This window comes from Lingula anatina, chromosome 1 (genome assembly GCF_051362555.1).
Source record: "Lingula anatina isolate TDL-2025a chromosome 1, LinAna3.0, whole genome shotgun sequence".
NCBI lineage: Eukaryota > Metazoa > Brachiopoda > Lingulata > Lingulida > Lingulidae > Lingula > Lingula anatina.
Genome location: NC_141767.1, coordinates 33,967,369 through 33,994,960, shown reverse-complemented (window position 1 = coordinate 33,994,960; position 27,592 = coordinate 33,967,369). Strand labels below are relative to the sequence as shown.

The following is a 27,592-nucleotide window of genomic DNA, read 5'->3' as shown; positions in this document are numbered from 1 at the left end:
TTTGCACTAATTCAAAAAGTACACAAATGCCTACACTTGGTACCTACATGTACACTCACCATTGCAATACTGCCACAGAGCAGGCTTATCACATAACCATACACATGGATTTCCACACTGGTCACATATTCACCAGGCACTCCGCTGGAGGTTTTTCTTATATAAACAGTGTAATCTGGTAGTTCACCTCCGGCACCGGGACACTTCTGGCTCAGGACATACTTACATATGCCCTGGTAGTAGATGAACAGGCCATCGTATGTGGAGTGAGAAGAGCCGACAGCGAGGCACTGACAGGGTGCTATTAATTAAAAGTTGCTATTAATTAAAAGTTGAGGTGAATCATCTAAAAGGAGAGAGATGCCCACCACTCATACAGGAAATGGAAATGGGTTGAATAATTTTGGAAGGAAGGGGCAAAATTTTTGACTACCTTTAAAAGTTAACAGACAAACTTTTGTATTAAAAATAAATAAATTGTGTTTTTTTTACAATAGTTATTTTTTTGTCACGTTGTCAATCTCTTATACTATTGAAAACAAACCATGATAGTGTAACTGTGTGTGTGTGTGTGTGTGTGTGTGTGTGTGTGTGTGTGTGTGTGTGTGTGTGCGCGCGACCTGGAGCAGAATTATTATATTGGTACCTACGCCTTATCTGACAATGTTCTCCATAGTACCCTGGTGGACATAAGCAGTAATAGAACCCTAGCTGGTCCACACATGTGCCGCCATGTTGACATGGACTGGGGTCACAATCATTCTCATCTGAAAAAAACATATACAAAACACATATTATCATTCACATTTTCATACGTCTCAGAATTTTTCTTCATTTGTAAGCACCGTCTTTTAAAAGTACTCTTACCCACCAAAATGAATTATCCTGGAGAAAAACAAGCAGCTTCTCCCACTCATGAATCATTGCTCCACTCATTCCTGCACTTGGATTTGATGTTTGATTCCATTTAAAATATTTGGTTCTGAATGACTGGCCAAACAAAATGAAGAAATTATCCTGAAGTCCTAAATCTTACCCGTTTCACAGTTTTTGCCAGTATAACCAATTACACAAGAGCACGAGTAATCCATAACGAGATCAGTGCAGGTTCCTTCATTGACACAGGGATATGGATCACAGTCGTCTATATCTACAAAAGAAATGAGTATGGCTAGTGAATAAATACCATCTATTCACGTTTACAGCAGGAGCTGCTTTCAAATACCAAACAATAAGACTGTCTCTGAAGCACGATGCCAAAATTTGTCAGAGACAGGCTTTTCATGATGATAACTACCCTTAGAAAAATATCAGTTCTGCTGCAAATTACCAGCAGGTTTGCTGCAATATTGCTGCAATATGGTTGCAAATTAGCAGCAATAAAATTTTTCTTGCAAACTCCTACAAACGCGTTGCTGCAAATTTAAGTTTGCCACTTTTGCTGCAATATTGCTGCAATCTTTTCATTCTGCTAATAAGGGTAAATACTGATCAGAAGTGAAGATGTAAACTAGCTGATATACCAAATAGTTAATGGCTTCAATTATGACAAAAAATAAGAGTGTACATACAATGCTGGACAAGCACACACACTGTCTTATAGTCTGTTACTAGCACTTACTAGTTTCACAGTATTGCCCTGTAAAACCTGGCAAGCATATGCATTTATATCCAGCCACCAAGTCCACACATTCAGCATCATTTTGACAGTTGTTATCTGCACAGTCATCAATGTCTGAAAAATGATACAAAGAAATGTTTTAGGTAACTGAATTAATGTTCAACACATTAACCCTCAGATGGAGGTTCACGGACTTGTAAAATTTCATAATAAATACTGAGGCAAAACTCTTTTTTTCAAGCGAGCACATTTAAACTTGGAGGCATATGCATTTATATAAGGCCACCAAGTCAAGACAGTCATGTAGCATCATTTTTACAGAGTTTCATTTTAAAAAGTCTGAAATATAATTCCAAGAAACAATTCAGGTAGCTAACAATTTAGGTAACCATTAGATGTAAGTTCAGGAGCTTGTCTGTGATTGTCACAAGTATAAAAATATCTATAGCTCTTTTATCAAGTGTGTGTGTGTTGTTGTTGTTTGAGTTGAGGACACCAATCTTTCATGTGCAACCTTAATCCAGAATACTGAGAATAGAGCCAGAATGATTCTCAGTCTTGCCATGTAATGTTATGTGCACACTTTGGCTATTTGTACTGAATGTGAACCTGTAAGACGTGGGCTGTATTTTAATTGATTACAAACTCTTACCTGTTTCACAGTATTGCCCTGTAAAACCTGTCAGGCATACACATTTGTATCCAGCCACCAAGTCAACACATTCAGCATCATTTTGACAGTTGTTGTCTACACAGTCATCAATGTCTGAAAAAATGATTTTGATATCAATTAAGAAACACTCTGGGTACTGTATTTATACATGCAGGTTCAGTAGCTTATGTTTCATTTGAATTCATAAAATTATACAGAAATATAAACAATTTTTACATGAATAAAGTCAATTTTTCACTGGACTTTTAATTCAGTCTTATTACAACTGTAGCAGGTATATGTTAATTCTGCATCAATGTCTCTTAAGCCAGAGTACTAATTATATATATGGAGTCATTTTCAGTTTTGCTATGAAATGTAATGTGGGTATTTGTTCAGAATGTATTCATGTTAAATGTGGGCTGTTATTTAGTTGGTTACAAACTCTTACCTGTTTCACAGAATTGCCCTGTAAATCCTTGCAGGCATGCACATTGATATCCAGCCACCAAGTCAACACATTCAGCATCATTTTGACAGTTGTTGTCTACACAGTCATCAATATCTAAAAAAATGATATTGATATCAATTAAGAGATATTAAAGATAAGCTTAATAATATAATACAATGAGGTTCAGTAACTTATATATCATTTTCAATTCATAGCTACAGAATATCTACAATGTGTACATTAATAAAGATAATTTCTCAGATCCATTACTGTCCAGGAGTAAGAATTAATTCTACTGGTAGCTGACAGCAGTGCAAGCTTTTAACAAGTGTACTGATAATAAAAGTGGTACTATTCTCTGCCTTGTTATAAAACATAATGTGCACACTTTGGGTATTTGTGCAGAATGTGATCGTGCAAAATGTAGGTTGTAATTTAGTTGGTTCTAAACTCGTACCTGTTTCACAATATTGTCCAGTAAAACCTTGCAAGCATACACATTTATATCCAGCCACCAAGTAAACACATTCAGCATCATTTTGACAGTTGTTGTCTACACAGTCATCAATGTCTGAAAAAATGATATTGATATCAATTAAGAAACATTCAAGATACTGTATCAATACACAGAAGTTCAGTAACTTATTTTTTTTTAAAACAGATTTATTTCTACAATAATGATATATACAAAATACATAAATTCAAAGCAGGCAGCACGTTGCAACAGCATTATGTGCTCACCTGGGTTATTATAATTAATCGTAAATAAATGAATTAATTATGACTATATAAAAGTATTGATAATTATAATGCATTATAAATTATAGTAAATAAATGAATTAATTATGATTATATGAAAGTTATAATAATAATCGTGATATCAGTACTCATATTAGTATTCAGTAACTTATATATCATTTTAAATTCATAACTAAAGAAAAATGTACAATTGTTACATATCAATAAAGATCAATTCTTAGATCTATTTCTGGGTTCACAATTAAAGTCTACTGGTAGTTGACAAAACTGCAAGCTTAAGCAAGTGTACTGATAATAAAGATGGTATTATTCTCTGCCTTGCTATGTAATGTAATGTGTACACTGTGGGTATTTGCACAGTATGTTGTCCTGTAAAATGTGGGCTGTAATTAAGTTGGTTCTAAACTCTTACCTGTTTCACAATATTGCCCTGTAAATCCTTGCAGGCATACACATTGATATCCAGCCACCAAGTCAACACATTCAGCATCATTTTGACAGTTGTTGTCTACACACTCATCAATGTCTGAAAAAAAATTATTTTGATATCAATTAAGAAACATTCAAGATACTGTATCAATACACAGAAGTTCAATAACTTATATATCATTTTGAATTCATAACTACTGTCTTACCAATTTCACAGTTCTTCCCAGTATACCCTGCCAGACAAGTGCATGTGTAATCCTGAACCAGATCAGTACAGTTTCCACCACTGACACATGGATATGGATCGCAGTCATCTATATCTAAAACAAAAATCATATAAACACATTTCAGAGAAAACAAACTAACATCCTGGTTATAACAAATGATTTCAAATTAAAGTAATTTTCTCACAGATAGCCATGATCCCTTTTTAGAAAGAGTATACTTTACTACTTACTGGTTTCACAGTCTTTCCCAGTAAAACCTGGCAGACATATGCATCTATATGCGCCCACCAAGTCAATGCATGTAGCATCATTTTTACAGGGCTTCTCAGCACAGTTATCAATATCTGAAAAAAGGATTAAATACCATGAAATATATGGGTAGAAATGCACATGTATTTACCCATTTCCAAGATATTGACTCAAAGCTTCAATTGCTCATAAATATCTCTTCACCATAAGTAATCTATTTAGACTTAAGGCCAATAAAATGGTGTGCCCACCTTTCACATCAACTAATGAAATAACAAGGCATGTATACATCATAATTCTTACCAATTTCACAGTTTTTCCCAGTATACCCTGCCAGACAAGTGCATGTGTAATCCTGAACCAGATCAGTACAGTTTCCACCATTGACACATGGATATGGATCGCAGTCATCTATATCTAAAACAAAAATCATATAAAGCATTACAGACAAAAAACTAGCCTTGTGGTTTTAACAAATGATTTCAAATTAAAGTAATTTTCTCAAAAAGAGCCATGATCCAATTTCAAAACAGGCATGTTTTGCTACTTACTTGTTTCACAGTCTTTCCCAGTAAAACCTGGCAGACATATGCATCTATATGAGGCCACCAAGTCAATGCATGTAGCATCATTTTTACAAGGCTTCTCAGCACAGTCATCAATGTCTGAAATTAACATAAATACCATGAAACATCCTTCGTAGTAATGTATATGTATTTACTTATTTTCTAAGGTATACTCTCATAGGTTTAATTGCTTGTAAATCTCTGTACACCAAAAGTAATCTATTTAGAATATTAATTTGGTGTGCCCACCTTTCAGAGTAAGTGATGAAATATCAAGACATGTATACTTCATAACTCTTACCAATTTCACAGTTTTTCCCAGTATACCCTGCTGGACAAGTGCATGTGTAATCCTGAACCAGATCAGTACAGTTTCCACCATTGACACATGGATCTGGATCGCAGTCGTCTATATCTAAAACAAAAATCATATAAACACATTACAGACAAAAAAACTAGCCTTGTGGTTTTAACAAATGATTTCAAATTAAAGTAATTTTCTCAAAAAGAGCCATGATCCCATTTCAAAACAGGCATATTTTGCTACTTACTCGTTTCACAGTCTTTCCCAGTAAAACCTGGCAGACATATGCATCTATATGCGGCCACCAAGTCAATGCATGTAGCATCATTTTTACAGGGCTGCTCAGCACAGTTATCAATATCTGAAAAAAGGATTAAATACCATGAAATATATGGGTAGAAATGCACATGTATTTACCCATTTCCAAGGTATTGACTCAAAGCTTCAATTGCTCATAAATATCTCTTCACCATAAGTAATCTATTTAGACTTAAGGCCAATAAAATGGTGTGCCCACCTTTCACATCAACTAATGAAATATCAAGACATGTATACATCATAATTCTTACCAATTTCACAGTTCTTCCCAGTATACCCTGCCAGACAAGTGCATGTGTAATCCTGAACCAGATCAGTACAGTTTCCACCATTGATACATGGATCTGGATCGCAGTCGTCTATATCTAAAACAAAAATCATATAAAAACATTACAGACAAAAAACTAGCCTTGTGGTTTTAACAAATGATTTCAAATTAAAGTAATTTTCTCAAAAAGAGCCATGATCCAATTTCAAAAAAGGCATGTTTTGCTACTTACTCGTTTCACAGTCTTTCCCAGTAAAACCTGGCAGACATATGCATCTATATGAGGCCACCAAGTCAATGCATGTAGCATCATTTTTACAAGGCTTCTCAGCACAGTCATCAATGTCTGAAATTAACATAAATACCATGAAACATCCTTCGTAGTAATGTACATGTATTTACTTATTTTCTAAGGTATACTCTCATAGGTTTAATTGCTTGTAAATCTCTGTACACCAAAAGTAATCTATTTAGAACATTAATTTGGTGTGCCCACCTCTCAGAGTAAGTGATGAAATATCGAGACATGTATACTTCATAACTCTTACCAATTTCACAGTTTTTCCCAGTATACCCTGCTGGACAAGTGCATGTGTAATCCTGAACCAGATCAGTACAGTTTCCACCATTGACACATGGATCTGGATCGCAGTCGTCTATATCTAAAACAAAAATCATATAAACACATTACAGACAAAAAAATTAGCCTTGTGGTTTTAACAAATGATTTCAAATTAAAGTAATTTTCTCAAAAAGAGCCATGATCCCATTTCAAAACAGGCATATTTTGCTACTTACTCGTTTCACAGTCTTTCCCAGTAAAACCTGGCAGACATATGCATCTATATGCGGCCACCAAGTCAATGCATGTAGCATCATTTTTACAGGGCTGCTCAGCACAGTTATCAATATCTGAAAAAAGGATTAAATACCATGAAATATATGGGTAGAAATGCACATGTATTTACCCATTTCCAAGATATTGACTCAAAGCTTCAATTGCTCATAAATATCTCTTCACCATAAGTAATCTATTTAGACTTAAGGCCAATAAAATGGTGTGCCCACCTTTCACATCAACTAATGAAATATCAAGACATGTATACATCATAATTCTTACCAATTTCACAGTTCTTCCCAGTATACCCTGCCAGACAAGTGCATGTGTAATCCTGAACCAGATCAGTACAGTTTCCACCATTGACACATGGATCTGGATCGCAGTCGTCTATATCTAAAACAAAAATCATATAAAGCATTACAGACAAAAAACTAGCCTTGTGGTTTTAACAAATGATTTCAAATTAAAGTAATTTTCTCAAAAAGAGCCATGATCCAATTTCAAAACAGGCATGTTTTGCTACTTACTCGTTTCACAGTCTTTCCCAGTAAAACCTGGCAGACATATGCATCTATATGAGGCCACCAAGTCAATGCATGTAGCATCATTTTTACAAGGCTTCTCAGCACAGTCATCAATGTCTGAAATTAACATAAATACCATGAAACATCCTTCGTAGTAATGTACATGTATTTACTTATTTTCTAAGGTATACTCTCATAGGTTTAATTGCTTGTAAATCTCTGTACACCAAAAGTAATCTATTTAGAATATTAATTTGGTGTGCCCACCTTTCAGAGTAAGTGATTAAATATCAAGACATGTATACTTCATAACTCTTACCAATTTCACAGTTTTTCCCAGTATACCCTGCTGGACAAGTGCATGTGTAATCCTGAACCAGATCAGTACAGTTTCCACCATTGACACATGGATCTGGATCGCAGTCGTCTATATCTAAAACAAAAATCATATAAACACATTACAGACAAAAAAACTAGCCTTGTGGTTTTAACAAATGATTTCAAATTAAAGTAATTTTCTCAAAAAGAGCCATGATCCCATTTCAAAACAGGCATATTTTGCTACTTACTCGTTTCACAGTCTTTCCCAGTAAAACCTGGCAGACATATGCATCTATATGCGGCCACCAAGTCAATGCATGTAGCATCATTTTTACAGGGCTGCTCAGCACAGTTATCAATATCTGAAAAAAGGATTAAATACCATGAAATATATGGGTAGAAATGCACATGTATTTACCCATTTCCAAGGTATTGACTCAAAGCTTCAATTGCTCATAAATATCTCTTCACCATAAGTAATCTATTTAGACTTAAGGCCAATAAAATGGTGTGCCCACCTTTCACATCAACTAATGAAATATCAAGACATGTATACATCATAATTCTTACCAATTTCACAGTTCTTCCCAGTATACCCTGCCAGACAAGTGCATGTGTAATCCTGAACCAGATCAGTACAGTTTCCACCATTGATACATGGATCTGGATCGCAGTCGTCTATATCTAAAACAAAAATCATATAAAAACATTACAGACAAAAAACTAGCCTTGTGGTTTTAACAAATGATTTCAAATTAAAGTAATTTTCTCAAAAAGAGCCATGATCCAATTTCAAAACAGGCATGTTTTGCTACTTACTCGTTTCACAGTCTTTCCCAGTAAAACCTGGCAGACATATGCATCTATATGAGGCCACCAAGTCAATGCATGTAGCATCATTTTTACAAGGCTTCTCAGCACAGTCATCAATGTCTGAAATTAACATAAATACCATGAAACATCCTTCGTAGTAATGTACATGTATTTACTTATTTTCTAAGGTATACTCTCATAGGTTTAATTGCTTGTAAATCTCTGTAAACCAAAAGTAATCTATTTAGAACATTAATTTGGTGTGCCCACCTCTCAGAGTAAGTGATGAAATATCGAGACATGTATACTTCATAACTCTTACCAATTTCACAGTTTTTCCCAGTATACCCTGCTGGACAAGTGCATGTGTAATCCTGAACCAGATCAGTACAGTTTCCACCATTGACACATGGATCTGGATCGCAGTCGTCTATATCTAAAACAAAAATCATATAAACACATTACAGACAAAAAAATTAGCCTTGTGGTTTTAACAAATGATTTCAAATTAAAGTAATTTTCTCAAAAAGAGCCATGATCCCATTTCAAAACAGGCATATTTTGCTACTTACTCGTTTCACAGTCTTTCCCAGTAAAACCTGGCAGACATATGCATCTATATGCGGCCACCAAGTCAATGCATGTAGCATCATTTTTACAGGGCTGCTCAGCACAGTTATCAATATCTGAAAAAAGGATTAAATACCATGAAATATATGGGTAGAAATGCACATGTATTTACCCATTTCCAAGGTATTGACTCAAAGCTTCAATTGCTCATAAATATCTCTTCACCATAAGTAATCTATTTAGACTTAAGGCCAATAAAATGGTGTGCCCACCTTTCACATCAACTAATGAAATATCAAGACATGTATACATCATAATTCTTACCAATTTCACAGTTCTTCCCAGTATACCCTGCCAGACAAGTGCATGTGTAATCCTGAACCAGATCAGTACAGTTTCCACCATTGATACATGGATCTGGATCGCAGTCGTCTATATCTAAAACAAAAATCATATAAAAACATTACAGACAAAAAACTAGCCTTGTGGTTTTAACAAATGATTTCAAATTAAAGTAATTTTCTCAAAAAGAGCCATGATCCAATTTCAAAACAGGCATGTTTTGCTACTTACTCGTTTCACAGTCTTTCCCAGTAAAACCTGGCAGACATATGCATCTATATGAGGCCACCAAGTCAATGCATGTAGCATCATTTTTACAAGGCTTCTCAGCACAGTCATCAATGTCTGAAATTAACATAAATACCATGAAACATCCTTCGTAGTAATGTACATGTATTTACTTATTTTCTAAGGTATACTCTCGTAGGTTTAATTGCTTGTAAATCTCTGTAAACCAAAAGTAATCTATTTAGAACATTAATTTGGTGTGCCCACCTCTCAGAGTAAGTGATGAAATATCGAGACATGTATACTTCATAACTCTTACCAATTTCACAGTTTTTCCCAGTATACCCTGCTGGACAAGTGCATGTGTAATCCTGAACCAGATCAGTACAGTTTCCACCATTGACACATGGATCTGGATCGCAGTCGTCTATATCTAAAACAAAAATCATATAAACACATTACAGACAAAAAAATTAGCCTTGTGGTTTTAACAAATGATTTCAAATTAAAGTAATTTTCTCAAAAAGAGCCATGATCCCATTTCAAAACAGGCATATTTTGCTACTTACTCGTTTCACAGTCTTTCCCAGTAAAACCTGGCAGACATATGCATCTATATGCGGCCACCAAGTCAATGCATGTAGCATCATTTTTACAGGGCTGCTCAGCACAGTTATCAATATCTGAAAAAAGGATTAAATACCATGAAATATATGGGTAGAAATGCACATGTATTTACCCATTTCCAAGGTATTGACTCAAAGCTTCAATTGCTCATAAATATCTCTTCACCATAAGTAATCTATTTAGACTTAAGGCCAATAAAATGGTGTGCCCACCTTTCACATCAACTAATGAAATATCAAGACATGTATACATCATAATTCTTACCAATTTCACAGTTCTTCCCAGTATACCCTGCCAGACAAGTGCATGTGTAATCCTGAACCAGATCAGTACAGTTTCCACCATTGACACATGGATCTGGATCGCAGTCGTCTATATCTAAAACAAAAATCATATAAACACATTACAGACAAAAAACTAGCCTTGTGGTTTTAACAAATGATTTCAAATTAAAGTAATTTTCTCAAAAAGAGCCATGATCCAATTTCAAAACAGGCATGTTTTGCTACTTACTCGTTTCACAGTCTTTCCCAGTAAAACCTGGCAGACATATGCATCTATATGAGGCCACCAAGTCAATGCATGTAGCATCATTTTTACAAGGCTTCTCAGCACAGTCATCAATGTCTGAAATTAACATAAATACCATGAAACATCCTTCGTAGTAATGTACATGTATTTACTTATTTTCTAAGGTATACTCTCGTAGGTTTAATTGCTTGTAAATCTCTGTACACCAAAAGTATTCTATTTAGAACATTAATTTGGTGTGCCCACCTCTCAGAGCAAGTGATGAAATATCAAGACATGTATACTTCATAACTCTTACCAATTTCACAGTTTTTCCCAGTATACCCTGCTGGACAAGTGCATGTGTAATCCTGAACCAGATCAGTACAGTTTCCACCATTGACACATGGATCTGGATCGCAGTCGTCTATATCTAAAACAAAAATCATATAAACACATTACAGACAAAAAAACTAGCCTTGTGGTTTTAACAAATGATTTCAAATTAAAGTAATTTTCTCAAAAAGAGCCATGATCCCATTTCAAAACAGGCATATTTTGCTACTTACTCGTTTCACAGTCTTTCCCAGTAAAACCTGGCAGACATATGCATCTATATGCGGCCACCAAGTCAATGCATGTAGCATCATTTTTACAGGGCTGCTCAGCACAGTTATCAATATCTGAAAAAAGGATTAAATACCATGAAATATATGGGTAGAAATGCACATGTATTTACCCATTTCCAAGGTATTGACTCAAAGCTTCAATTGCTCATAAATATCTCTTCACCATAAGTAATCTATTTAGACTTAAGGCTAATAAAATGGTGTGCCCACCTTTCACATCAACTAATGAAATAACAAGGCATGTATACATCATAATTCTTACCAATTTCACAGTTCTTCCCAGTATACCCTGCCAGACAAGTGCATGTGTAATCCTGAACCAGATCAGTACAGTTTCCACCATTGATACATGGATCTGGATCGCAGTCGTCTATATCTAAAACAAAAATCATATAAAAACATTACAGACAAAAACTAGCTTTGTGGTTTTAACAAATGATTTCAAATTAAAGTAATTTTCTCAAAAAGAGCCATGATCCCATTTCAAAACAGGCATGTTTTGCTACTTACTCATTTCACAGTCTTTCCCAGTAAAACCTGGCAGGCATATGCATCTATATGCGGCCACCAAGTCAATGCATGTAGCATCATTTTTACAGGGCTTCTCAGCACAGTCATCAATGTCTGAAATTAACATAAATACCATGAAACATCCTTCGTAGTAATGTACATGTATTTACTTATTTTCTAAGGTATACTCTCATAAGTTTAATTGCTTGTAAATCTCTGTAAACCAAAAGTAATCTATTTACAATATTAATTTGGTGTGCCCACCTTTCAGAGTAAGTGATGAAATATCGAGACATGTATACTTCATAACTCTTACCAATTTCACAGTTTTTCCCAGTATACCCTGCTGGACAAGTGCATGTGTAATCCTGAACCAGATCAGTACAGTTTCCACCATTGACACATGGATATGGATCGCAGTCGTCTATATCTAAAACAAAAATCATATAAACACATTACAGACAAAAAACTAGCCTTGTGGTTTTAATAAATGATTTCAAATTAAAGTAATTTTCTCAAAAAGAGCCATGATCCCATTTCAAAACAGGCATATTTTGCTACTTACTCGTTTCACAGTCTTTCCCAGTAAAACCTGGCAGACATATGCATCTATATGCGGCCACCATGTCAATGCATGTAGCATCATTTTTACAGGGCTGCTCAGCACAGTTATCAATATCTGAAAAAAGGATTAAATACCATGAAATATATGGGTAGAAATGCACATGTATTTACCCATTTTCAAAGTATTGACTCAAAGCTTCAATTGCTCATAAATATCTCTTCACCATAAGTAATCTATTTAGACTTAAGGCCAATAAAATGGTGTGCCCACCTTTCACATCAACTAATAAAATAACAAGGCATGTATACATCATAATTTTTACCAATTTCACAGTTTTTCCCAGTATACCCTGCCAGACAAGTGCATGTGTAATCCTGAACCAGATCAGTACAGTTTCCACCATTGACACATGGATCTGGATCGCAGTCGTCTATATCTAAAACAAAAATCATATAAAAACATTACAGACAAAAAACTAGCCTTGTGGTTTTAACAAATGATTTCAAATTAAAGTAATTTTCTCAAAAAGAGCCATGATCCCATTTCAAAACAGGCATATTTTGCTACTTACTTGTTTCACAGTCTTTCCCAGTAAAACCTGGCAGACATATGCATCTATATGAGGCCACCAAGTCAATGCATGTAGCATCATTTTTACAAGGCTTCTCAGCACAGTCATCAATGTCTGAAATTAACATAAATACCATGAAACATCCTTCGTAGTAATGTACATGTATTTACTTATTTTCTAAGGTATACTCTCATAGGTTTAATTGCTTGTAAATCTCTGTACACCAAAAGTAATCTATTTAGAATATTAATTTGGTGTGCCCACCTTTCAGAGTAAGTGATGAAATATCAAGACATGTATACTTCATAATTTTACCAATTTCACAGTTTTTCCCAGTATACCCTGCTGGACAAGTGCATGTGTAATCCAGGACTAGATCAGTACAGTTTCCACCATTGACACATGGATCTGTATCGCAGTCATCTATATCTAAAAAAAAATCATATAAACACATTTCAGAGAAATAACTAACCTCCTGGTTATGAGAAATGATTTCAAATGAAAGTAATTTTCTCATAAATAGCGATGATCCCATTTTAGAAAGAGTATACTTTACTACTTACTGGTTTCACAGTCTTTCCCAGTAAAACCTGGCAGACATATGCATCTATATGCGCCCACCAAGTCAATACATGTAGCATCATTTTTACAGGGCTGCTCAGCACAGTTATCAATATCTGAAAAAAGGATTAAATACCATGAAATATATGGGTAGAAATGCGAGTGTATTAACCCATTTCTAAGGTTTTGACTCAAAGCTTCAATTGCTCATAAATATATCTTCACCATAAGTAATCTATTTAGACAAAAGGCTAATAAAATGATGTGCCAACCTTTCACATCAACTAATGAAATAACAAGGCATGTATACATCATAATTCTTACCAATTTCACAGTTTTTCCCAGTATACCCTGCCAGACAAGTGCATGTGTAATCCTGAACCAGATCAGTACAGTTTCCATCATTGAGACATGGATATGGATCGCAGTCATCTATATCTAAAACAAAAATCATATAAACACATTACAGACAAAAAACTAGCCTTGTGGTTTTAACAAATGATTTCAAATTAAAGTAATTTTCTCAAAAATAGCCATGATCCCATTTCAAAACAGGCATATTTTGCTACTTACTCGTTTCACAGTCTTTCCCAGTAAAACCTGGCAGACATATGCATCTATATGAGGCCACCAAGTCAATGCATGTAGCATCATTTTTACAAGGCTTCTCAGCACAGTCATCAATGTCTGAAATTAACATAAATACCATGAAACATCCTTCGTAGTAATGTACATGTATTTACTTATTTTCTAAGGTATACTCTCATAGGTTTAATTGCTTGTAAATCTCTGTAAACCAAAAGTAATCTATTTAGAATATTAATTTGGTGTGCCCACCTTTCAGAGTAAGTGATGAAATATCAAGACATGTATACTTCATAACTCTTACCAATTTCACAGTTTTTCCCAGTATACCCTGCCGGACAAGTGCATGTGTAATCCTGAACCAGATCAGTACAGTTTCCACCATTGACACATGGATCTGGATCGCAGTCATCTTTATCTAAAACAAAAATCATATAAACACATTACAGGCAAAAAAACTAGCATTGTGGTTTTAACAAATGATTTCAAATTAAAGTAATTTTCTCAAAAAGAGCCATGATCCCATTTCAAAACAGGCATATTTTGCTACTTACTCGTTTCACAGTCTTTCCCAGTAAAACCTGGCAGACATATGCATCTATATGCGGCCACCAAGTCAATACATGTAGCATCATTTTTACAGGGCTGCTCAGCACAGTTATCAATATCTGAAAAAGGATTAAATACCATGAAATATATGGGTAGAAATGCACGTGTATTTACCCATTTCCAAGGTATTGACTCAAAGCTTCAATAGCTCATAAATATCTCTTCACCATAAGTAATCTATTTAGACTTAAGGCCAATAAAATGGTGTGCCCACCTTTCACATCAACTAATAAAATAAAAAGGCATGTATACATCATAATTTTTACCAATTTCACAGTTTTTCCCAGTATACCCTGCCAGACAAGTGCATGTGTAATCCTGAACCAGATCAGTACAGTTTCCACCATTGACACATGGATATGGATCGCAGTCATCTATATCTAAAACAAAAATCATATAAAAACATTACAGACAAAAACTAGCCTTGTGGTTTTAACAAATGATTTCAAATTAAAGTAATTTTCTCAAAAAGAGCCATGATCCCATTTCAAAACAGGCATGTTTTGCTACTTACTCGTTTCACAGTCTTTCCCAGTAAAACCTGGCAGACATATGCATCTATATGAGGCCACCAAGTCAATGCATGTAGCATCATTTTTACAAGGCTTCTCAGCACAGTCATCAATGTCTGAAATTAACATAAATACCATGAAACATCCTTCGTAGTAATGTACATGTATTTACTTATTTTCTAAGGTATACTCTCATAGGTTTAATTGCTTGTAAATTTCTGTAAACCAAAAGTAATCTAATTAGAACATTAATTTGGTGTGCCCACCTTTCAGAGTAAGTGATGAAATATCGAGACTTGTATACTTCATAACTCTTACCAATTTCACAGTTTTTCCCAGTATACCCTGCTGGACAAGTGCATGTGTAATCCTGGACCAGATCAGTACAGTTTCCACCATTGACACATGGATCTGGATCGCAGTCATCTATATCTAAAACAAAAATCATATACATTACTGACAAAAAACTAGCCTTGTGGTTTTAACAAATGATTTCAAATTAAAGTAATTTTCTCAAAAAGAGCCATGATCCCATTTCAAAACAGGCATATTTTGCTACTTACTCGTTTCACAGTCTTTCCCAGTAAAACCTGGCAGACATATGCATCTATATGCGGCCACCAAGTCAATGCATGTAGCATCATTTTTACAGGGCTGCTCTGCACAGTTATCAATATCTGAAAAAAGGATTAAATACCATGAAATATATGGGTAGAAATGCACATGTATTTACCCATTTCCAAGGTATTGACTCAAAGCTTCAATTGCTCATAAATATCTCTTCACCATAAGTAATCTATTTAGACTTAAGGCCAATAAAATGGTGTGCCCACCTTTCACATCAACTAATGAAATAACAAGGCATGTATACATCATAATTCTTACCAGTTTCACAGTTTTTCCCAGTATACCCTGCCAGACAAGTGCATGTGTAATCCTGAACCAGATCAGTACAGTTTCCACCATTGACACATGGATATGGATCGCAGTCGTCTATATCTAAAACAAAAATCATATAAACACATTACAGACAAAAAACTAGCCTTGTGGTATTTAACATATGATTTCAAGTTAAAGTAATTTTCTCAAAAAGAGCCATGATCCAATTTCAAAACAGGCATGTTTTGCTACTTACTCGTTTCACAGTCTTTCCCAGTAAAACCTGGCAGACATATGCATCTATATGAGGCCACCAAGTCAATGCATGTAGCATCATTTTTACAAGGCTTCTCAGCACAGTCATCAATGTCTGAAATTAACATAAATACCATGAAACATCCTTCGTAGTAATGTACATGTATTTACTTATTTTCTAAGGTATACTCTCGTAGGTTTAATTGCTTGTAAATCTCTGTACACCAAAAGTAATCTATTTAGAACATTAATTTGGTGTGCCCACCTCTCAGAGCAAGTGATGAAATATCGAGACATGTATACTTCATAACTCTTACCAATTTCACAGTTTTTCCCAGTATACCCTGCTGGACAAGTGCATGTGTAATCCTGAACCAGATCAGTACAGTTTCCACCATTGACACATGGATCTGGATCGCAGTCGTCTATATCTAAAACAAAAATCATATAAACACATTACAGACAAAAAAACTAGCCTTGTGGTTTTAACAAATGATTTCAAATTAAAGTAATTTTCTCAAAAAGAGCCATGATCCCATTTAAAAACAGGCATATTTTGCTACTTACTCGTTTCACAGTCTTTCCCAGTAAAACCTGGCAGACATATGCATCTATATGCGGCCACCAAGTCAATGCATGTAGCATCATTTTTACAGGGCTGCTCAGCACAGTTATCAATATCTGAAAAAAGGATTAAATACCATGAAATATATGGGTAGAAATGCACATGTATTTACCCATTTCCAAGGTATTGACTCAAAGCTTCAATTGCTCATAAATATCTCTTCACCATAAGTAATCTATTTAGACTTAAGGCTAATAAAATGGTGTGCCCACCTTTCACATCAACTAATGAAATAATAAGGCATGTATACATCATAATTCTTACCAATTTCACAGTTCTTCCCAGTATACCCTGCCAAACAAGTGCATGTGTAATCCTGAACCAGATCAGTACAGTTTCCACCATTGATACATGGATCTGGATCGCAGTCGTCTATATCTAAAACAAAAATCATATAAAAACATTACAAACAAAAACTAGCTTTGTGGTTTTAACAAATGATTTCAAATTAAAGTAATTTTCTCAAAAAGAGCCATGATCCCATTTCAAAACAGGCATGTTTTGCTACTTACTCGTTTCACAGTCTTTCCCAGTAAAACCTGGCAGACATATGCATCTATATGCGGCCACCAAGTCAATGCATGTAGCATCATTTTTACAGGGCTTCTCAGCACAGTCATCAATGTCTGAAATTAACATAAATACCATGAAACATCCTTCGTAGTAATGTACATGTATTTACTTATTTTCTAAGGTATACTCTCATAAGTTTAATTGCTTGTAAATCTCTGTAAACCAAAAGTAATCTATTTACAATATTAATTTGGTGTGCCCACCTTTCAGAGTAAGTGATAATATCGAGACATGTATACTTCATAACTCTTACCAATTTCACAGTTTTTCCCAGTATACCCTGCCGGACAAGTGCATGTGTAATCCTGAACCAGATCAGTACAGTTTCCATCATTGACACATGGATCTGGATCGCAGTCGTCTATATCTAAAACAACATTCATATAAACACATTACAGACAAAAAACTAGCCTTGTGGTTTTAACAAATGATTTCAAATTAAAGTAATTTTATCAAAAAGAGCCATGATCCCATTTCAAAACAGGCATATTTTGCTACTTACTCGTTTCACAGTCTTTCCCAGTAAAACCTGGCAGACATATGCATCTATATGAGGCCACCAAGTCAATGCATGTAGCATCATTTTTACAAGGCTTCTCAGCACAGTCATCAATGTCTGAAATTAACATAAATACCATGAAACATCCTTCGCAGTAATGTACATGTATTTACTTATTTTCTAAGGTATACTCTCATAGGTTTAATTGCTTGTAAATTTCTGTAAACCAAAAGTAATCTATTTAGAATATTAATTTGGTGTGCCCACCTTTCAGAGTAAGTGATGAAATATCAAGACTTGTATACTTCATAACTCTTACCAATTTCACAGTTTTTCCCAGTATACCCTGCTGGACAAGTGCATGTGTAATCCTGGACCAGATCAGTACAGTTTCCACCATTGACACATGGATCTGGATCGCAGTCGTCTATATCTAAAACAAAAATCATATACATTACAGACAAAAAACTAGCCTTGTGGTTTTAACAAATGATTTCAAATTAAAGTAATTTTCTCAAAAAGAGCCATGATCCCATTTCAAAACAGGCATATTTTGCTACTTACTCGTTTCACAGTCTTTCCCAGTAAAACCTGGCAGACATATGCATCTATATGCGGCCACCAAGTCAATGCATGTAGCATCATTTTTACAGGGCTGCTCAGCACAGTTATCAATATCTGAAAAAAGGATTAAATACTATGAAATATATGGGTAGAAATGCACGTGTATTTACCCATTTCCAAGATATTGACTCAAAGCTTCAATTGCTCATAAATATCTCTTCACCATAAGTAATCTATTTAGACTGAAGGCCAATACAATGGTGTGCCCACCTTTCACATAAACTAATGAAATAACAAGGCATGTATACATCATAATTCTTACCAATTTCACAGTTTTTCCCAGTATACCCTGCCAGACAAGTGCATGTGTAATCCTGAACCAGATCAGTACAGTTTCCACCATTGACACATGGATCTGGATCGCAGTCGTCTATATCTAAAACAAAAATCATATAAAAACATTACAGACAAAAAACTAGCCTTGTGGTTTTAACAAATGATTTCAAATTAAAGTAATTTATTCAAAAAGAGCCATGATCCAATTTCAAAACAGGCATATTTTGCTACTTACTTGTTTCACAGTCTTTCCCAGTAAAACCTGGCAGACATATGCATCTATATGAGGCCACCAAGTCAATGCATGTAGCATCATTTTTACAAGGCTTCTCAGCACAGTCATCAATGTCTGAAATTAACATAAATACCATGAAATATCCTTCGTAGTAATGTACATGTATTTACTTATTTTCTAAGGTATACTCTCATAGGTTTAATTGCTTGTAAATCTCTGTACACCAAAAGTAATCTATTTAGAATATTAATTTGGTGTGCCCACCTTTCAGAGTAAGTGATGAAATATCGAGACATGTATACTTCATAACTCTTACCAATTTCACAGTTTTTCCCAGTATACCCTGCCAGACAAGTGCATGTGTAATCCTGAACCAGATCAGTACAGTTTCCATCATTGACACATGGATATGGATCGCAGTCATCTATATCTGCAACAGATAATAAAACAGTGTTTTGGTATTATGATGTGTGTTAAATGCATTATCAGTGGAAACCATAGTCACTTACAAAAAAGCCTGTAACAATTTCAGCAAAAGTTTTAGCACATATATATTTTCTTAAACTATAAACATCCCCAAATTAAAATAAAGTAAGTGGAATGCTAAACCAATAAATCTAACCAAAAGCCTCTTTAAATGTGGAAAATCTTTTTGAAATTCCATCCCATCTACATTTACACAGACTTACTGTTTTCGCAATGTCTCCCCGTATAGCCTGGTGTGCAGGTGCATAGGAAGTCCATAACTAAATCTACACAGGTGCCGCCATTGGAACAGTGGTTGTGTTCACAATCATCAATGTCTTAAATATATATGAGTAAGAGAAAATAAGATTCTTGATAAACAATGACTTAAATGCTTCCTTCAGTCAGAAGTATAGAAGGAAAGGGGTGGAGGTAAAGCGACTTCCATGGATAAGGCCCTAACTTAAATTTGTTTCCTACATGCTTGCATATCAGTATTTATGCTAATGGGTTTTACAAAAGGGAACAACCACTAAGCTTGTTTCAACATGTGTGTTTGTACATGAGCATGTATTAGTGGCTTCAGCCAGTGACAGTCACTTACTGGTTTCGCAGTCTTTCCCAGTAAAACCTCCTGGACAAGAACATTCATAGGCTGCCACCAAGTCTGTGCAAGTGCCACCATTTTTACAGGGATTTTCAGCGCAATCATCTATGTCTACAAAATATATATAAACCAGTCAAACAGAAAATAACTGATGAAATGCATGGCAGCGCTAGGAAAAATGTTTGGCTTTTGTTATGGGGGGGGGGGGGGGGGGGGGGGGGGGCACATGAGGAAAGATGACTCACAGTGCCAGCCCCTGGAGTATTCATTGTTCAAAATGTGAAGAATGAATAAATTATTCATAGTTTGAGTAAAAACATCTCCAAAAGTTAATATCATGACCAGTCTTTCTTGGATATTTTAAGAACAACTATCTAGGAAGTATTAGGGTACCAATTCTATAGCTGCTTACTTGTTTCAAGAATTGCAATACATGTAAGAATTATTTAATGTGAAAAAGCACAAAATTTGGTGCAAAAAGTCAACAAAGAAGGAACTAGATCACTTGACCTGGCTATTAACTTGTCATCCACATGTATATTGTTCTATGCATTTTTACCAATGAGAATTTGCATAAATATAGATTTTTTTCAAAGTAAAAAAGCACGTACCTATTTCACAGTTTTTCCCACTATACCCAGTTGCACATGAGCATGTGTAGTTCATGATATGATCCGTGCAGGTCCCACCGTTGGCACAAGGATTTGGTTCACAATCATTAATATCTATTACAGAAATGGATATAGTTTTATATAAACACACTTCAGTTAAAAGGTAGACTGAAAATCCCAGGCAGTGGTGCTGTGAATGTTTCTCCATTCTGTCATTTCATGTGTCTCACATCTGCTTCTCAAGTTTATAAGCTATCACACTGCTCATTTTCATATTACTAACCTCTTTTTTTCTATTACAAATATAATACAAAACAAGCAGAAACACATAAATTTACATATAAAAACAACAGCATAAAAAGAACAAACTAGGTAACTGTGTGTGAAAATAGCTTTATTGGATCTCAGTTATAATAGTCTGAAAGTTTTCATTTATGATAAATCCAGATAAAAAATATTTGATTTACCTGTTGACAGAGTGAACAGACGAAACAGTCAACAGGTATTTTAAATATCTGGATCTATCATAAATGAAAACTTTTCGATTACACAGCTGTGTTTTAACAGATAACAGTCACTTAGGCTGTATTCCCAGAGTTTTTAGATCGATCTATCCCCGCGGGGAGTCTCACTAGATTACTGTCAGAAAATCCGGCTTAAATGTCCGTCCCGCCTACTACAAGCTGTAAGGGGGTAATTAACTTTTGTGCCCGCTCAGCTGACAGCTATTTAGCGTGAACCCCTAAAGTAGATCGATCTAATCTCTGGAAATGGGGTCTTACTTGTTTCACAGTCTTTCCCAGTAAATCCTCCTGGACAGGAACATCTGTATGTGGCCACCAAGTCTGTACAGTTGCCACCATTCTGACAGGGATTAACAGCGCACTCATCAATGTCTGAAAAAAAGGCTCAAATTATTCATATGTAGGAAGTTTTATAAGATCGTGGATTATTCTTAGCACATATTTTAGGATGCAAATTTAGATGATCACACAATTAAATGTCAGTGCAATATTAGAGATGATTCTCTTACGGAGCTTAGTGTGTCAGATGACAATTAAATGTCAGTGCACTGTTAAAGAAGACTCCACTAGGGCAGTGAGAGTGTTTGAAGTAAATGGCCTAAATAATGTCAGTGGAAATGTCATGATTCAACCTACTTTCATCACACAGTGTTCCATTCCACCCCAGAAAACATTTGCACTTCCATGTCTCTCCAAATGTGATACAAACACCATTGGCACAGAGGTTTCTTGGAATCTCATTGTATGTTGGATCTTTCACCAGGCAAATATCAGCAACTGAAAATGAACCAAAAACAAATTAGGCTAGGCAATCCAATTGCCTTGGTACATGTAGTAAGAAGGTTGTAGGTCCCTTTATCCAAACATCTTTAACTCTCTCACCCTAGATATTCCAGTTAATATTAACATAAATTTTGGCACAGATGCCTTACTGTATTCTTTTGTTAAATTCCCATTGTAAAATAAATTTTTTTCATAAAGGTACTCTATGACCACTAAAATTAATTTTGGGAATAAAAAACAATTTTCTCCTACTCATGAATCATTGTTTGACCAGATTTGATGATTTATTGATGTTTTATTCCATGTTTAATTCAATATTAAATTATAAGCTTAATGACTGGCAGGTCAGTTAGAACATCATGCCTTCCTGTGTGTTTTAGGATATCTGACTTAAGGTGCTTTTATTTTAAATTAGGGCTTTTACGATTTGAAAGTTACACATGAAGCAAATGTGGATTCCTTATAACACATATAAACCAACCACTTCTACAAGTTTCTTAAATGACCCAAATAAGTCGCCATGCCCATGGATAAACCATAATACTCTTTAATTCTAAAGTTAATAATGCTATTTAAAACTGTACATTGTCACATGGTTGGCTTAGTGGCAAAGATCAGACTTCATGTGCAAATTTTAAGTCAGAAATGGGAAAGATTAGTAGCTTTGCAGGATATGTAGACAAGAAAAATTGACTTTGGAAAATTTTTAAGGAGATAGTGTACCTTTAAGCCTATTTCAGCTCTCTATCCAGTAAGTATTTTTTCAATATCCTTAACTCATTACACACTGTAACAGCTTGCAACAGATAAATATAGCACAAAGTGACCAAAAATTCCACACTGTGCATCAATGGTCATTAAACCTACTGGTACATGTCTGTCCATCTCCCTTGTATCCAGATTGGCAGGCGCAAAGCCTGACCTCATTAACCACTTCACATCTGGCGTTTGGATCGCACGTCAGAGGTTGCAGTGAGATGAAGCCCGGAAAGAACCATGGAATATTATAACTGCGATGATCGAAGCATTTGCCACTCTCTGTACAGTCAATGTTTCTCCACATCTGGCCTATCTATAAAACATGAATTCAAAGAAGATATAAAACACTTTGTTAGGTTATAATTAAAAGCTTAATGTGTATACTGATCTAAAATAAATCCATCAGTTCAGTATATTGGTGGTGGTATTTGTGGTGTATTGTGTATTTTTAGCAATGTTGTTGTATTTCTAGCAATGTTGAAGGTTGTTCTTCTAAAACTGTAATTTACCACTTGCTATTATTGGACACTGCACAACAACTGATGCAGCTGTAATTTCCACCAACCCTGAGAGTAGTAACTTTGTGATGAAGAACTGAAGCCAATGCATAATTTTCCTGTAATTTTCTCAGTTAAAAAAAAGCTAGGCATAATGTATTTTTGATTGTTGTATTCAGTAAACATTTAACCCAAAAGGCTATTTTGCATTTTATCAATACAAATGTACAAAGTCAGAGTAAAAAAACCCTCATCAGAATGATTTTTCAATATAGAAAATGACCAATACTCACAAAATAATAACTTCCACCATTTTTCAAATCAGTGCACCCACACTCATTTCTATCCAGAATACACTGAGTATCACTTAGTATCTGTCCCGCTGGGCAATAACAGCCCTCTACAGGTGGTTTGCTGCAATTGTCCTCCGCATCCAGGTCCGCACAGGTATTTGGACAAGCTGTACCTTCTGATTTATATGTTGTTCCAGGCGGACAATGCATATCTGGTGTGCAAAATATGAAAGTTTTTTGACTCCAGCACATATTGGGAAATGCATGGGTTTAGGCATGTATGGCTACACTAAGGGACCATTCCCATAACCCTATTAGACTAGCTGGATAGATCTAACTCCTCAGGGATTCTCACTAAATTGCATTCAGTTTAAGCAGCTTAATTGTCTGTCAGTCCCCTCATTACTTCAAGTACTTGGGTAAAGTTGGGAAAACTTTGTGGTCTATGATGTTGTTCTTGTTGCTTTGTGAAGGGGCCATGCCAGACAATTAAGCTGATTACACTGACTGTGCCTTAGCAAGAATTCCCACTGAAATAGATCGATCCTGCCAGTACAATAAGGTTATGGGAAAGCAGTCTTACAGATCTAGAATGGTTTCTTCTGCTATGAAGATAAATGTTGAAAATACAATGCAATTCAGTGAAATTAATTTCAATGCTTTATTGGGTCTCATTACACTTTGCTTGACTGAGAGACTGATGAGCTAGTGGCTACTGCATCCTTAGGCATAGGGAATTTCCAGGCCATCTGATCAACAGGTAAGGTGAGATTTTAATGTTACTCTTATTCCTTGCAACTTTTGTGCTAAACTAAACTTGTGTGGCAAGTAGCCAAAACCCGACAATTTATTTATATTTAAATAAATCTGAAATACATCAACCTACCACATCCAGTTTCTTGCCTCCAGCCAACAACGGGAACACCATGAATGCCACACTCCTTGGCCAAAAGGTCCATCATGACGCACCTAGCTTTCTTAGCTGCTTCCTCATTAGTATTTTCAAACAACTTGCAAGCATCTCTGACACATGCTTTATGGAGATCAAGAATCAGCTGACTGCTCAATTTATCCACACATGCTGCAAACTGTCCCGGGAATGTCAAAATTGATCCGCACATGTCATTGGCCTCTACGACAGGCTGCACCGATTCTGGACAATATGATGTATCGTTAGTGCTACCAGCCACACACCTGAATTGAAAACTGTTCGCTTAGAGACAGACAAATTTGAGAAGTTGGTTTACGAGAATTATCAACCTTTATTTTAAGGAAATCAATTTTTTTTCACATAGAAAAAATGCATGCATGGTTTGGTAAGTGGAAAATAATTGCAACTGCACCCACAAAAGTTCATAATGCTGTGGTTTTTATGCTTTAAAATTGACCACAGTGTAAATTTGATATACCCACACCCCTTAATAATAAGAAGAAGAGGAGGAGGAAAACACCACCTGACCAAAAATTTTAGATGCTATGTTCTTTAAATATCATTGTTTGAAAGACATATACAAATTGTATCTACTATCTCTGTTTACAGAGAATCACCACCCATTAACCAACTTATCAATTTTGTTTGAACTAAAGACACAAACTTCAAGTCAACAGTTGGTATTACATTAAAAAATTAATTGTGTGATGCAAGTGTAAACTGGAACTGGAAGTGTAAACTGGAAGTAAAATATCTATTCTTGACAACTTACTGTTCATAGTGTGATCCCATCTGCTCCCTAAATTAAAAATTCAAATACTAATATTAATATACAGTACTAACGTGAGAAACTCTTCGTCTCTGATGTAATAGCTATTCCCAATCCTGATATCTCGGTCATCTCCGGTAATGACAAATTTGCTGTACTGAGGTTTGTAGTCGTTGTAGTCAATGCCATCGCAGTCTCCACATAGTCCGCAGAGACTCCCTTTGTATGCAGTTGGAACTTCAATTAATGCTCTCGAATGCCCATCATACGATATAGAGATTCCGGTTGTAGTTTTTGCACGAGTAGTGCCATCCGGCATTCTTTCTATCACTATGGCATTGTTGACAATTACTGGAGCACTCTCTCTAAATTCAAAGTCAACCTGCAAGTAGAATAAATTAAGTTTATAAAATTGTAACATCCTTTATTCTATAAAACAAAGTTGTCTCCAGTGATAATTTGTGAACATATTTTTTTCCCAAGAATGCTGGTATGGGTGGTTTGGGACCAATTAAGGTTTACCAAAAAAGTGTGGAGAAAAAAGTAAGGAAAGCTTTTTTTAGACCCTTCACCCAAATGCCATATTTCATTCTTACAAACAAGACCTTGATTGAAGCTGAAAGATCTACCATGGAACCTTAAAGAATGCTAGGTATGCTGTGACTTAAATGTCTCCCCCTCGAATCTTATAGGTATATACAGTCACTCATTCTATTTATCATATTTAAGAAGTAAAACTGTCTAAGTATTCTCTATTTGCAGATTTATTCCTAGCTGTCATACTTATGTGAAATTTAGGAGAGGCTTACATGCAGTGCTGATACTTACATAAATTCGAACTTCTCCTCCATCTCGTCTCAACCTGATGTTGTGCTCACGAAATTCCAATTCTACAAATTCTGGATAGGACGTCTTAGGGAAAATCCCCAGGAAGTCAGTGTGTTTCACATTTATTTTGAATGGTTCAAGGTTTCCAGGAGCACCGTCGCACAATTGCACGTACTTATACTTGCACGTGCCTTGGAAGTTGATGACGGCACCGTCAAACGTGACAATTGTTGGGTCACCGTATACAGCACACAAGCAACGCTTTTCCACTGAAAAGAATGACAGAAAATTGAAAGTACTAAAAACAAAAAGAACATAGCACTAAAAAGCATATGGGACAGGAATGCTCCTACCAAATAAAGAGTTAAGTAATTTTTATAACTGCATTTGAAAAAAGTTTCAACCTAACAGTTGGTGGGTTTATACTGGATCATGTACATATATGTTTCAGCTTGTCAAAGACATTAAATGTGTAACATGACCCAAAAATGGTCATCATATTTAATTCCTTGTAACTCGGCTATCACCTTGAGCTTCCCTGGGAGATGGGAACAAATTCGGATTGAAAGATCCGTAAAGATAACCAGGCATATATTGCAAGCAAGCAATATGTGAGATTTATAATATATGTATGTGTTCTTATAATTTCTATGTACGCATTCAATACATTCAATATGTATTGCAATGAAAGTATAATAAATTTTGTATCAGCATGCATCTCATAGTGCCTCTACCATTTCCAGCACCCTTACACCCCGTTTCCATAGATTAGATTGACCTACTTTGGATCAACCTAACTCCCTGGGGGTTCGCGCTGAATAGCTGTCAGCCAGGCGGACACGAAAGTTAATTGCCACTTACGGCTTGTAGTGGGCGGGGACGGACACTTAAGGGGGATTATCTGACGGTAGTCTGGTGAGACTCCCCGCGGTGATAGATCGATCTAAAGTTGTGGGAATAGACCCTTAGACCATCCCTATACTGCAGGCTTTGATATCTAAGCCAATCAGATCCATGAATGGTTTCTGGAAATAGAGACATTATGCCTGATTATGATAGTAGAGAGGCAAGTGATCAGGTATCCTCTGAAACCCAGGGGGTATGAATCGTGTGTTTGTATTAAATTGAAAAGACATTTTTCGCGTTCATACCTTCACACCTGTCTCCTAGGTAACCGGGTAAACACTTGCAGTAGGCATCCTGGCTGGTAGAGACGCAGGTACCGCCATTCTTACAATCCACAGACAACTGGGCGCAGTAGTCAATTTCTGGAAATATTAGACGGAAGTGGAAGTCTCCATGAAAGGGTAAGCTGACAAAATCCTTTTTTATCAAGAGGGTTCTGCGGGTATGGTGTAACCTGTTTAAGCTACTGTTTATTTCTTGATATGCATGAT

At 35.6% G+C, this 27,592-nt stretch overlaps 1 protein-coding gene across 1 annotated transcript in view; it reads right to left on the bottom strand.

Moving 5' to 3' along the window:
• Positions 1-27,592, bottom strand: part of LOC106157156 (uncharacterized) — a 44,134-nt gene that overhangs the window by 9,808 nt on the left and 6,734 nt on the right. Inside the window, exons 8-70 of the mRNA XM_087008801.1 lie at positions 27,347-27,463; positions 26,196-26,464; positions 25,442-25,749; positions 24,554-24,861; positions 23,668-23,879; positions 22,986-23,190; positions 21,972-22,112; positions 21,594-21,707; positions 20,812-20,925; positions 20,198-20,311; positions 19,818-19,931; positions 19,445-19,558; positions 19,129-19,242; positions 18,880-18,993; positions 18,558-18,671; positions 18,313-18,426; positions 17,997-18,110; positions 17,748-17,861; positions 17,434-17,547; positions 17,186-17,299; positions 16,864-16,977; positions 16,614-16,727; positions 16,298-16,411; positions 15,481-15,594; positions 15,165-15,278; positions 14,917-15,030; positions 14,596-14,709; positions 14,346-14,459; positions 13,459-13,572; positions 13,211-13,324; positions 12,896-13,009; positions 12,647-12,760; positions 12,325-12,438; positions 12,076-12,189; positions 11,760-11,873; positions 11,512-11,625; positions 11,190-11,303; positions 10,940-11,053; positions 10,375-10,488; positions 10,053-10,166; positions 9,803-9,916; positions 9,487-9,600; positions 9,238-9,351; positions 8,916-9,029; positions 8,666-8,779; positions 7,779-7,892; positions 7,529-7,642; positions 7,213-7,326; positions 6,965-7,078; positions 6,643-6,756; positions 6,393-6,506; positions 5,506-5,619; positions 5,256-5,369; positions 4,940-5,053; positions 4,692-4,805; positions 3,896-4,009; positions 3,182-3,295; positions 2,725-2,838; positions 2,274-2,387; positions 1,622-1,735; positions 1,037-1,150; positions 651-767; positions 60-301 (exon numbers count right to left, since the gene is read on the bottom strand). Of these exons, the coding sequence (XP_086864927.1) occupies positions 60-301; positions 651-767; positions 1,037-1,150; positions 1,622-1,735; positions 2,274-2,387; positions 2,725-2,838; positions 3,182-3,295; positions 3,896-4,009; positions 4,692-4,805; positions 4,940-5,053; positions 5,256-5,369; positions 5,506-5,619; positions 6,393-6,506; positions 6,643-6,756; positions 6,965-7,078; positions 7,213-7,326; positions 7,529-7,642; positions 7,779-7,892; positions 8,666-8,779; positions 8,916-9,029; positions 9,238-9,351; positions 9,487-9,600; positions 9,803-9,916; positions 10,053-10,166; positions 10,375-10,488; positions 10,940-11,053; positions 11,190-11,303; positions 11,512-11,625; positions 11,760-11,873; positions 12,076-12,189; positions 12,325-12,438; positions 12,647-12,760; positions 12,896-13,009; positions 13,211-13,324; positions 13,459-13,572; positions 14,346-14,459; positions 14,596-14,709; positions 14,917-15,030; positions 15,165-15,278; positions 15,481-15,594; positions 16,298-16,411; positions 16,614-16,727; positions 16,864-16,977; positions 17,186-17,299; positions 17,434-17,547; positions 17,748-17,861; positions 17,997-18,110; positions 18,313-18,426; positions 18,558-18,671; positions 18,880-18,993; positions 19,129-19,242; positions 19,445-19,558; positions 19,818-19,931; positions 20,198-20,311; positions 20,812-20,925; positions 21,594-21,707; positions 21,972-22,112; positions 22,986-23,190; positions 23,668-23,879; positions 24,554-24,861; positions 25,442-25,749; positions 26,196-26,464; positions 27,347-27,463 (8,075 nt within the window). The remainder of the gene's footprint in view (positions 1-59; positions 302-650; positions 768-1,036; positions 1,151-1,621; positions 1,736-2,273; positions 2,388-2,724; positions 2,839-3,181; positions 3,296-3,895; positions 4,010-4,691; positions 4,806-4,939; positions 5,054-5,255; positions 5,370-5,505; positions 5,620-6,392; positions 6,507-6,642; positions 6,757-6,964; positions 7,079-7,212; positions 7,327-7,528; positions 7,643-7,778; positions 7,893-8,665; positions 8,780-8,915; positions 9,030-9,237; positions 9,352-9,486; positions 9,601-9,802; positions 9,917-10,052; positions 10,167-10,374; positions 10,489-10,939; positions 11,054-11,189; positions 11,304-11,511; positions 11,626-11,759; positions 11,874-12,075; positions 12,190-12,324; positions 12,439-12,646; positions 12,761-12,895; positions 13,010-13,210; positions 13,325-13,458; positions 13,573-14,345; positions 14,460-14,595; positions 14,710-14,916; positions 15,031-15,164; positions 15,279-15,480; positions 15,595-16,297; positions 16,412-16,613; positions 16,728-16,863; positions 16,978-17,185; positions 17,300-17,433; positions 17,548-17,747; positions 17,862-17,996; positions 18,111-18,312; positions 18,427-18,557; positions 18,672-18,879; positions 18,994-19,128; positions 19,243-19,444; positions 19,559-19,817; positions 19,932-20,197; positions 20,312-20,811; positions 20,926-21,593; positions 21,708-21,971; positions 22,113-22,985; positions 23,191-23,667; positions 23,880-24,553; positions 24,862-25,441; positions 25,750-26,195; positions 26,465-27,346; positions 27,464-27,592) is intronic.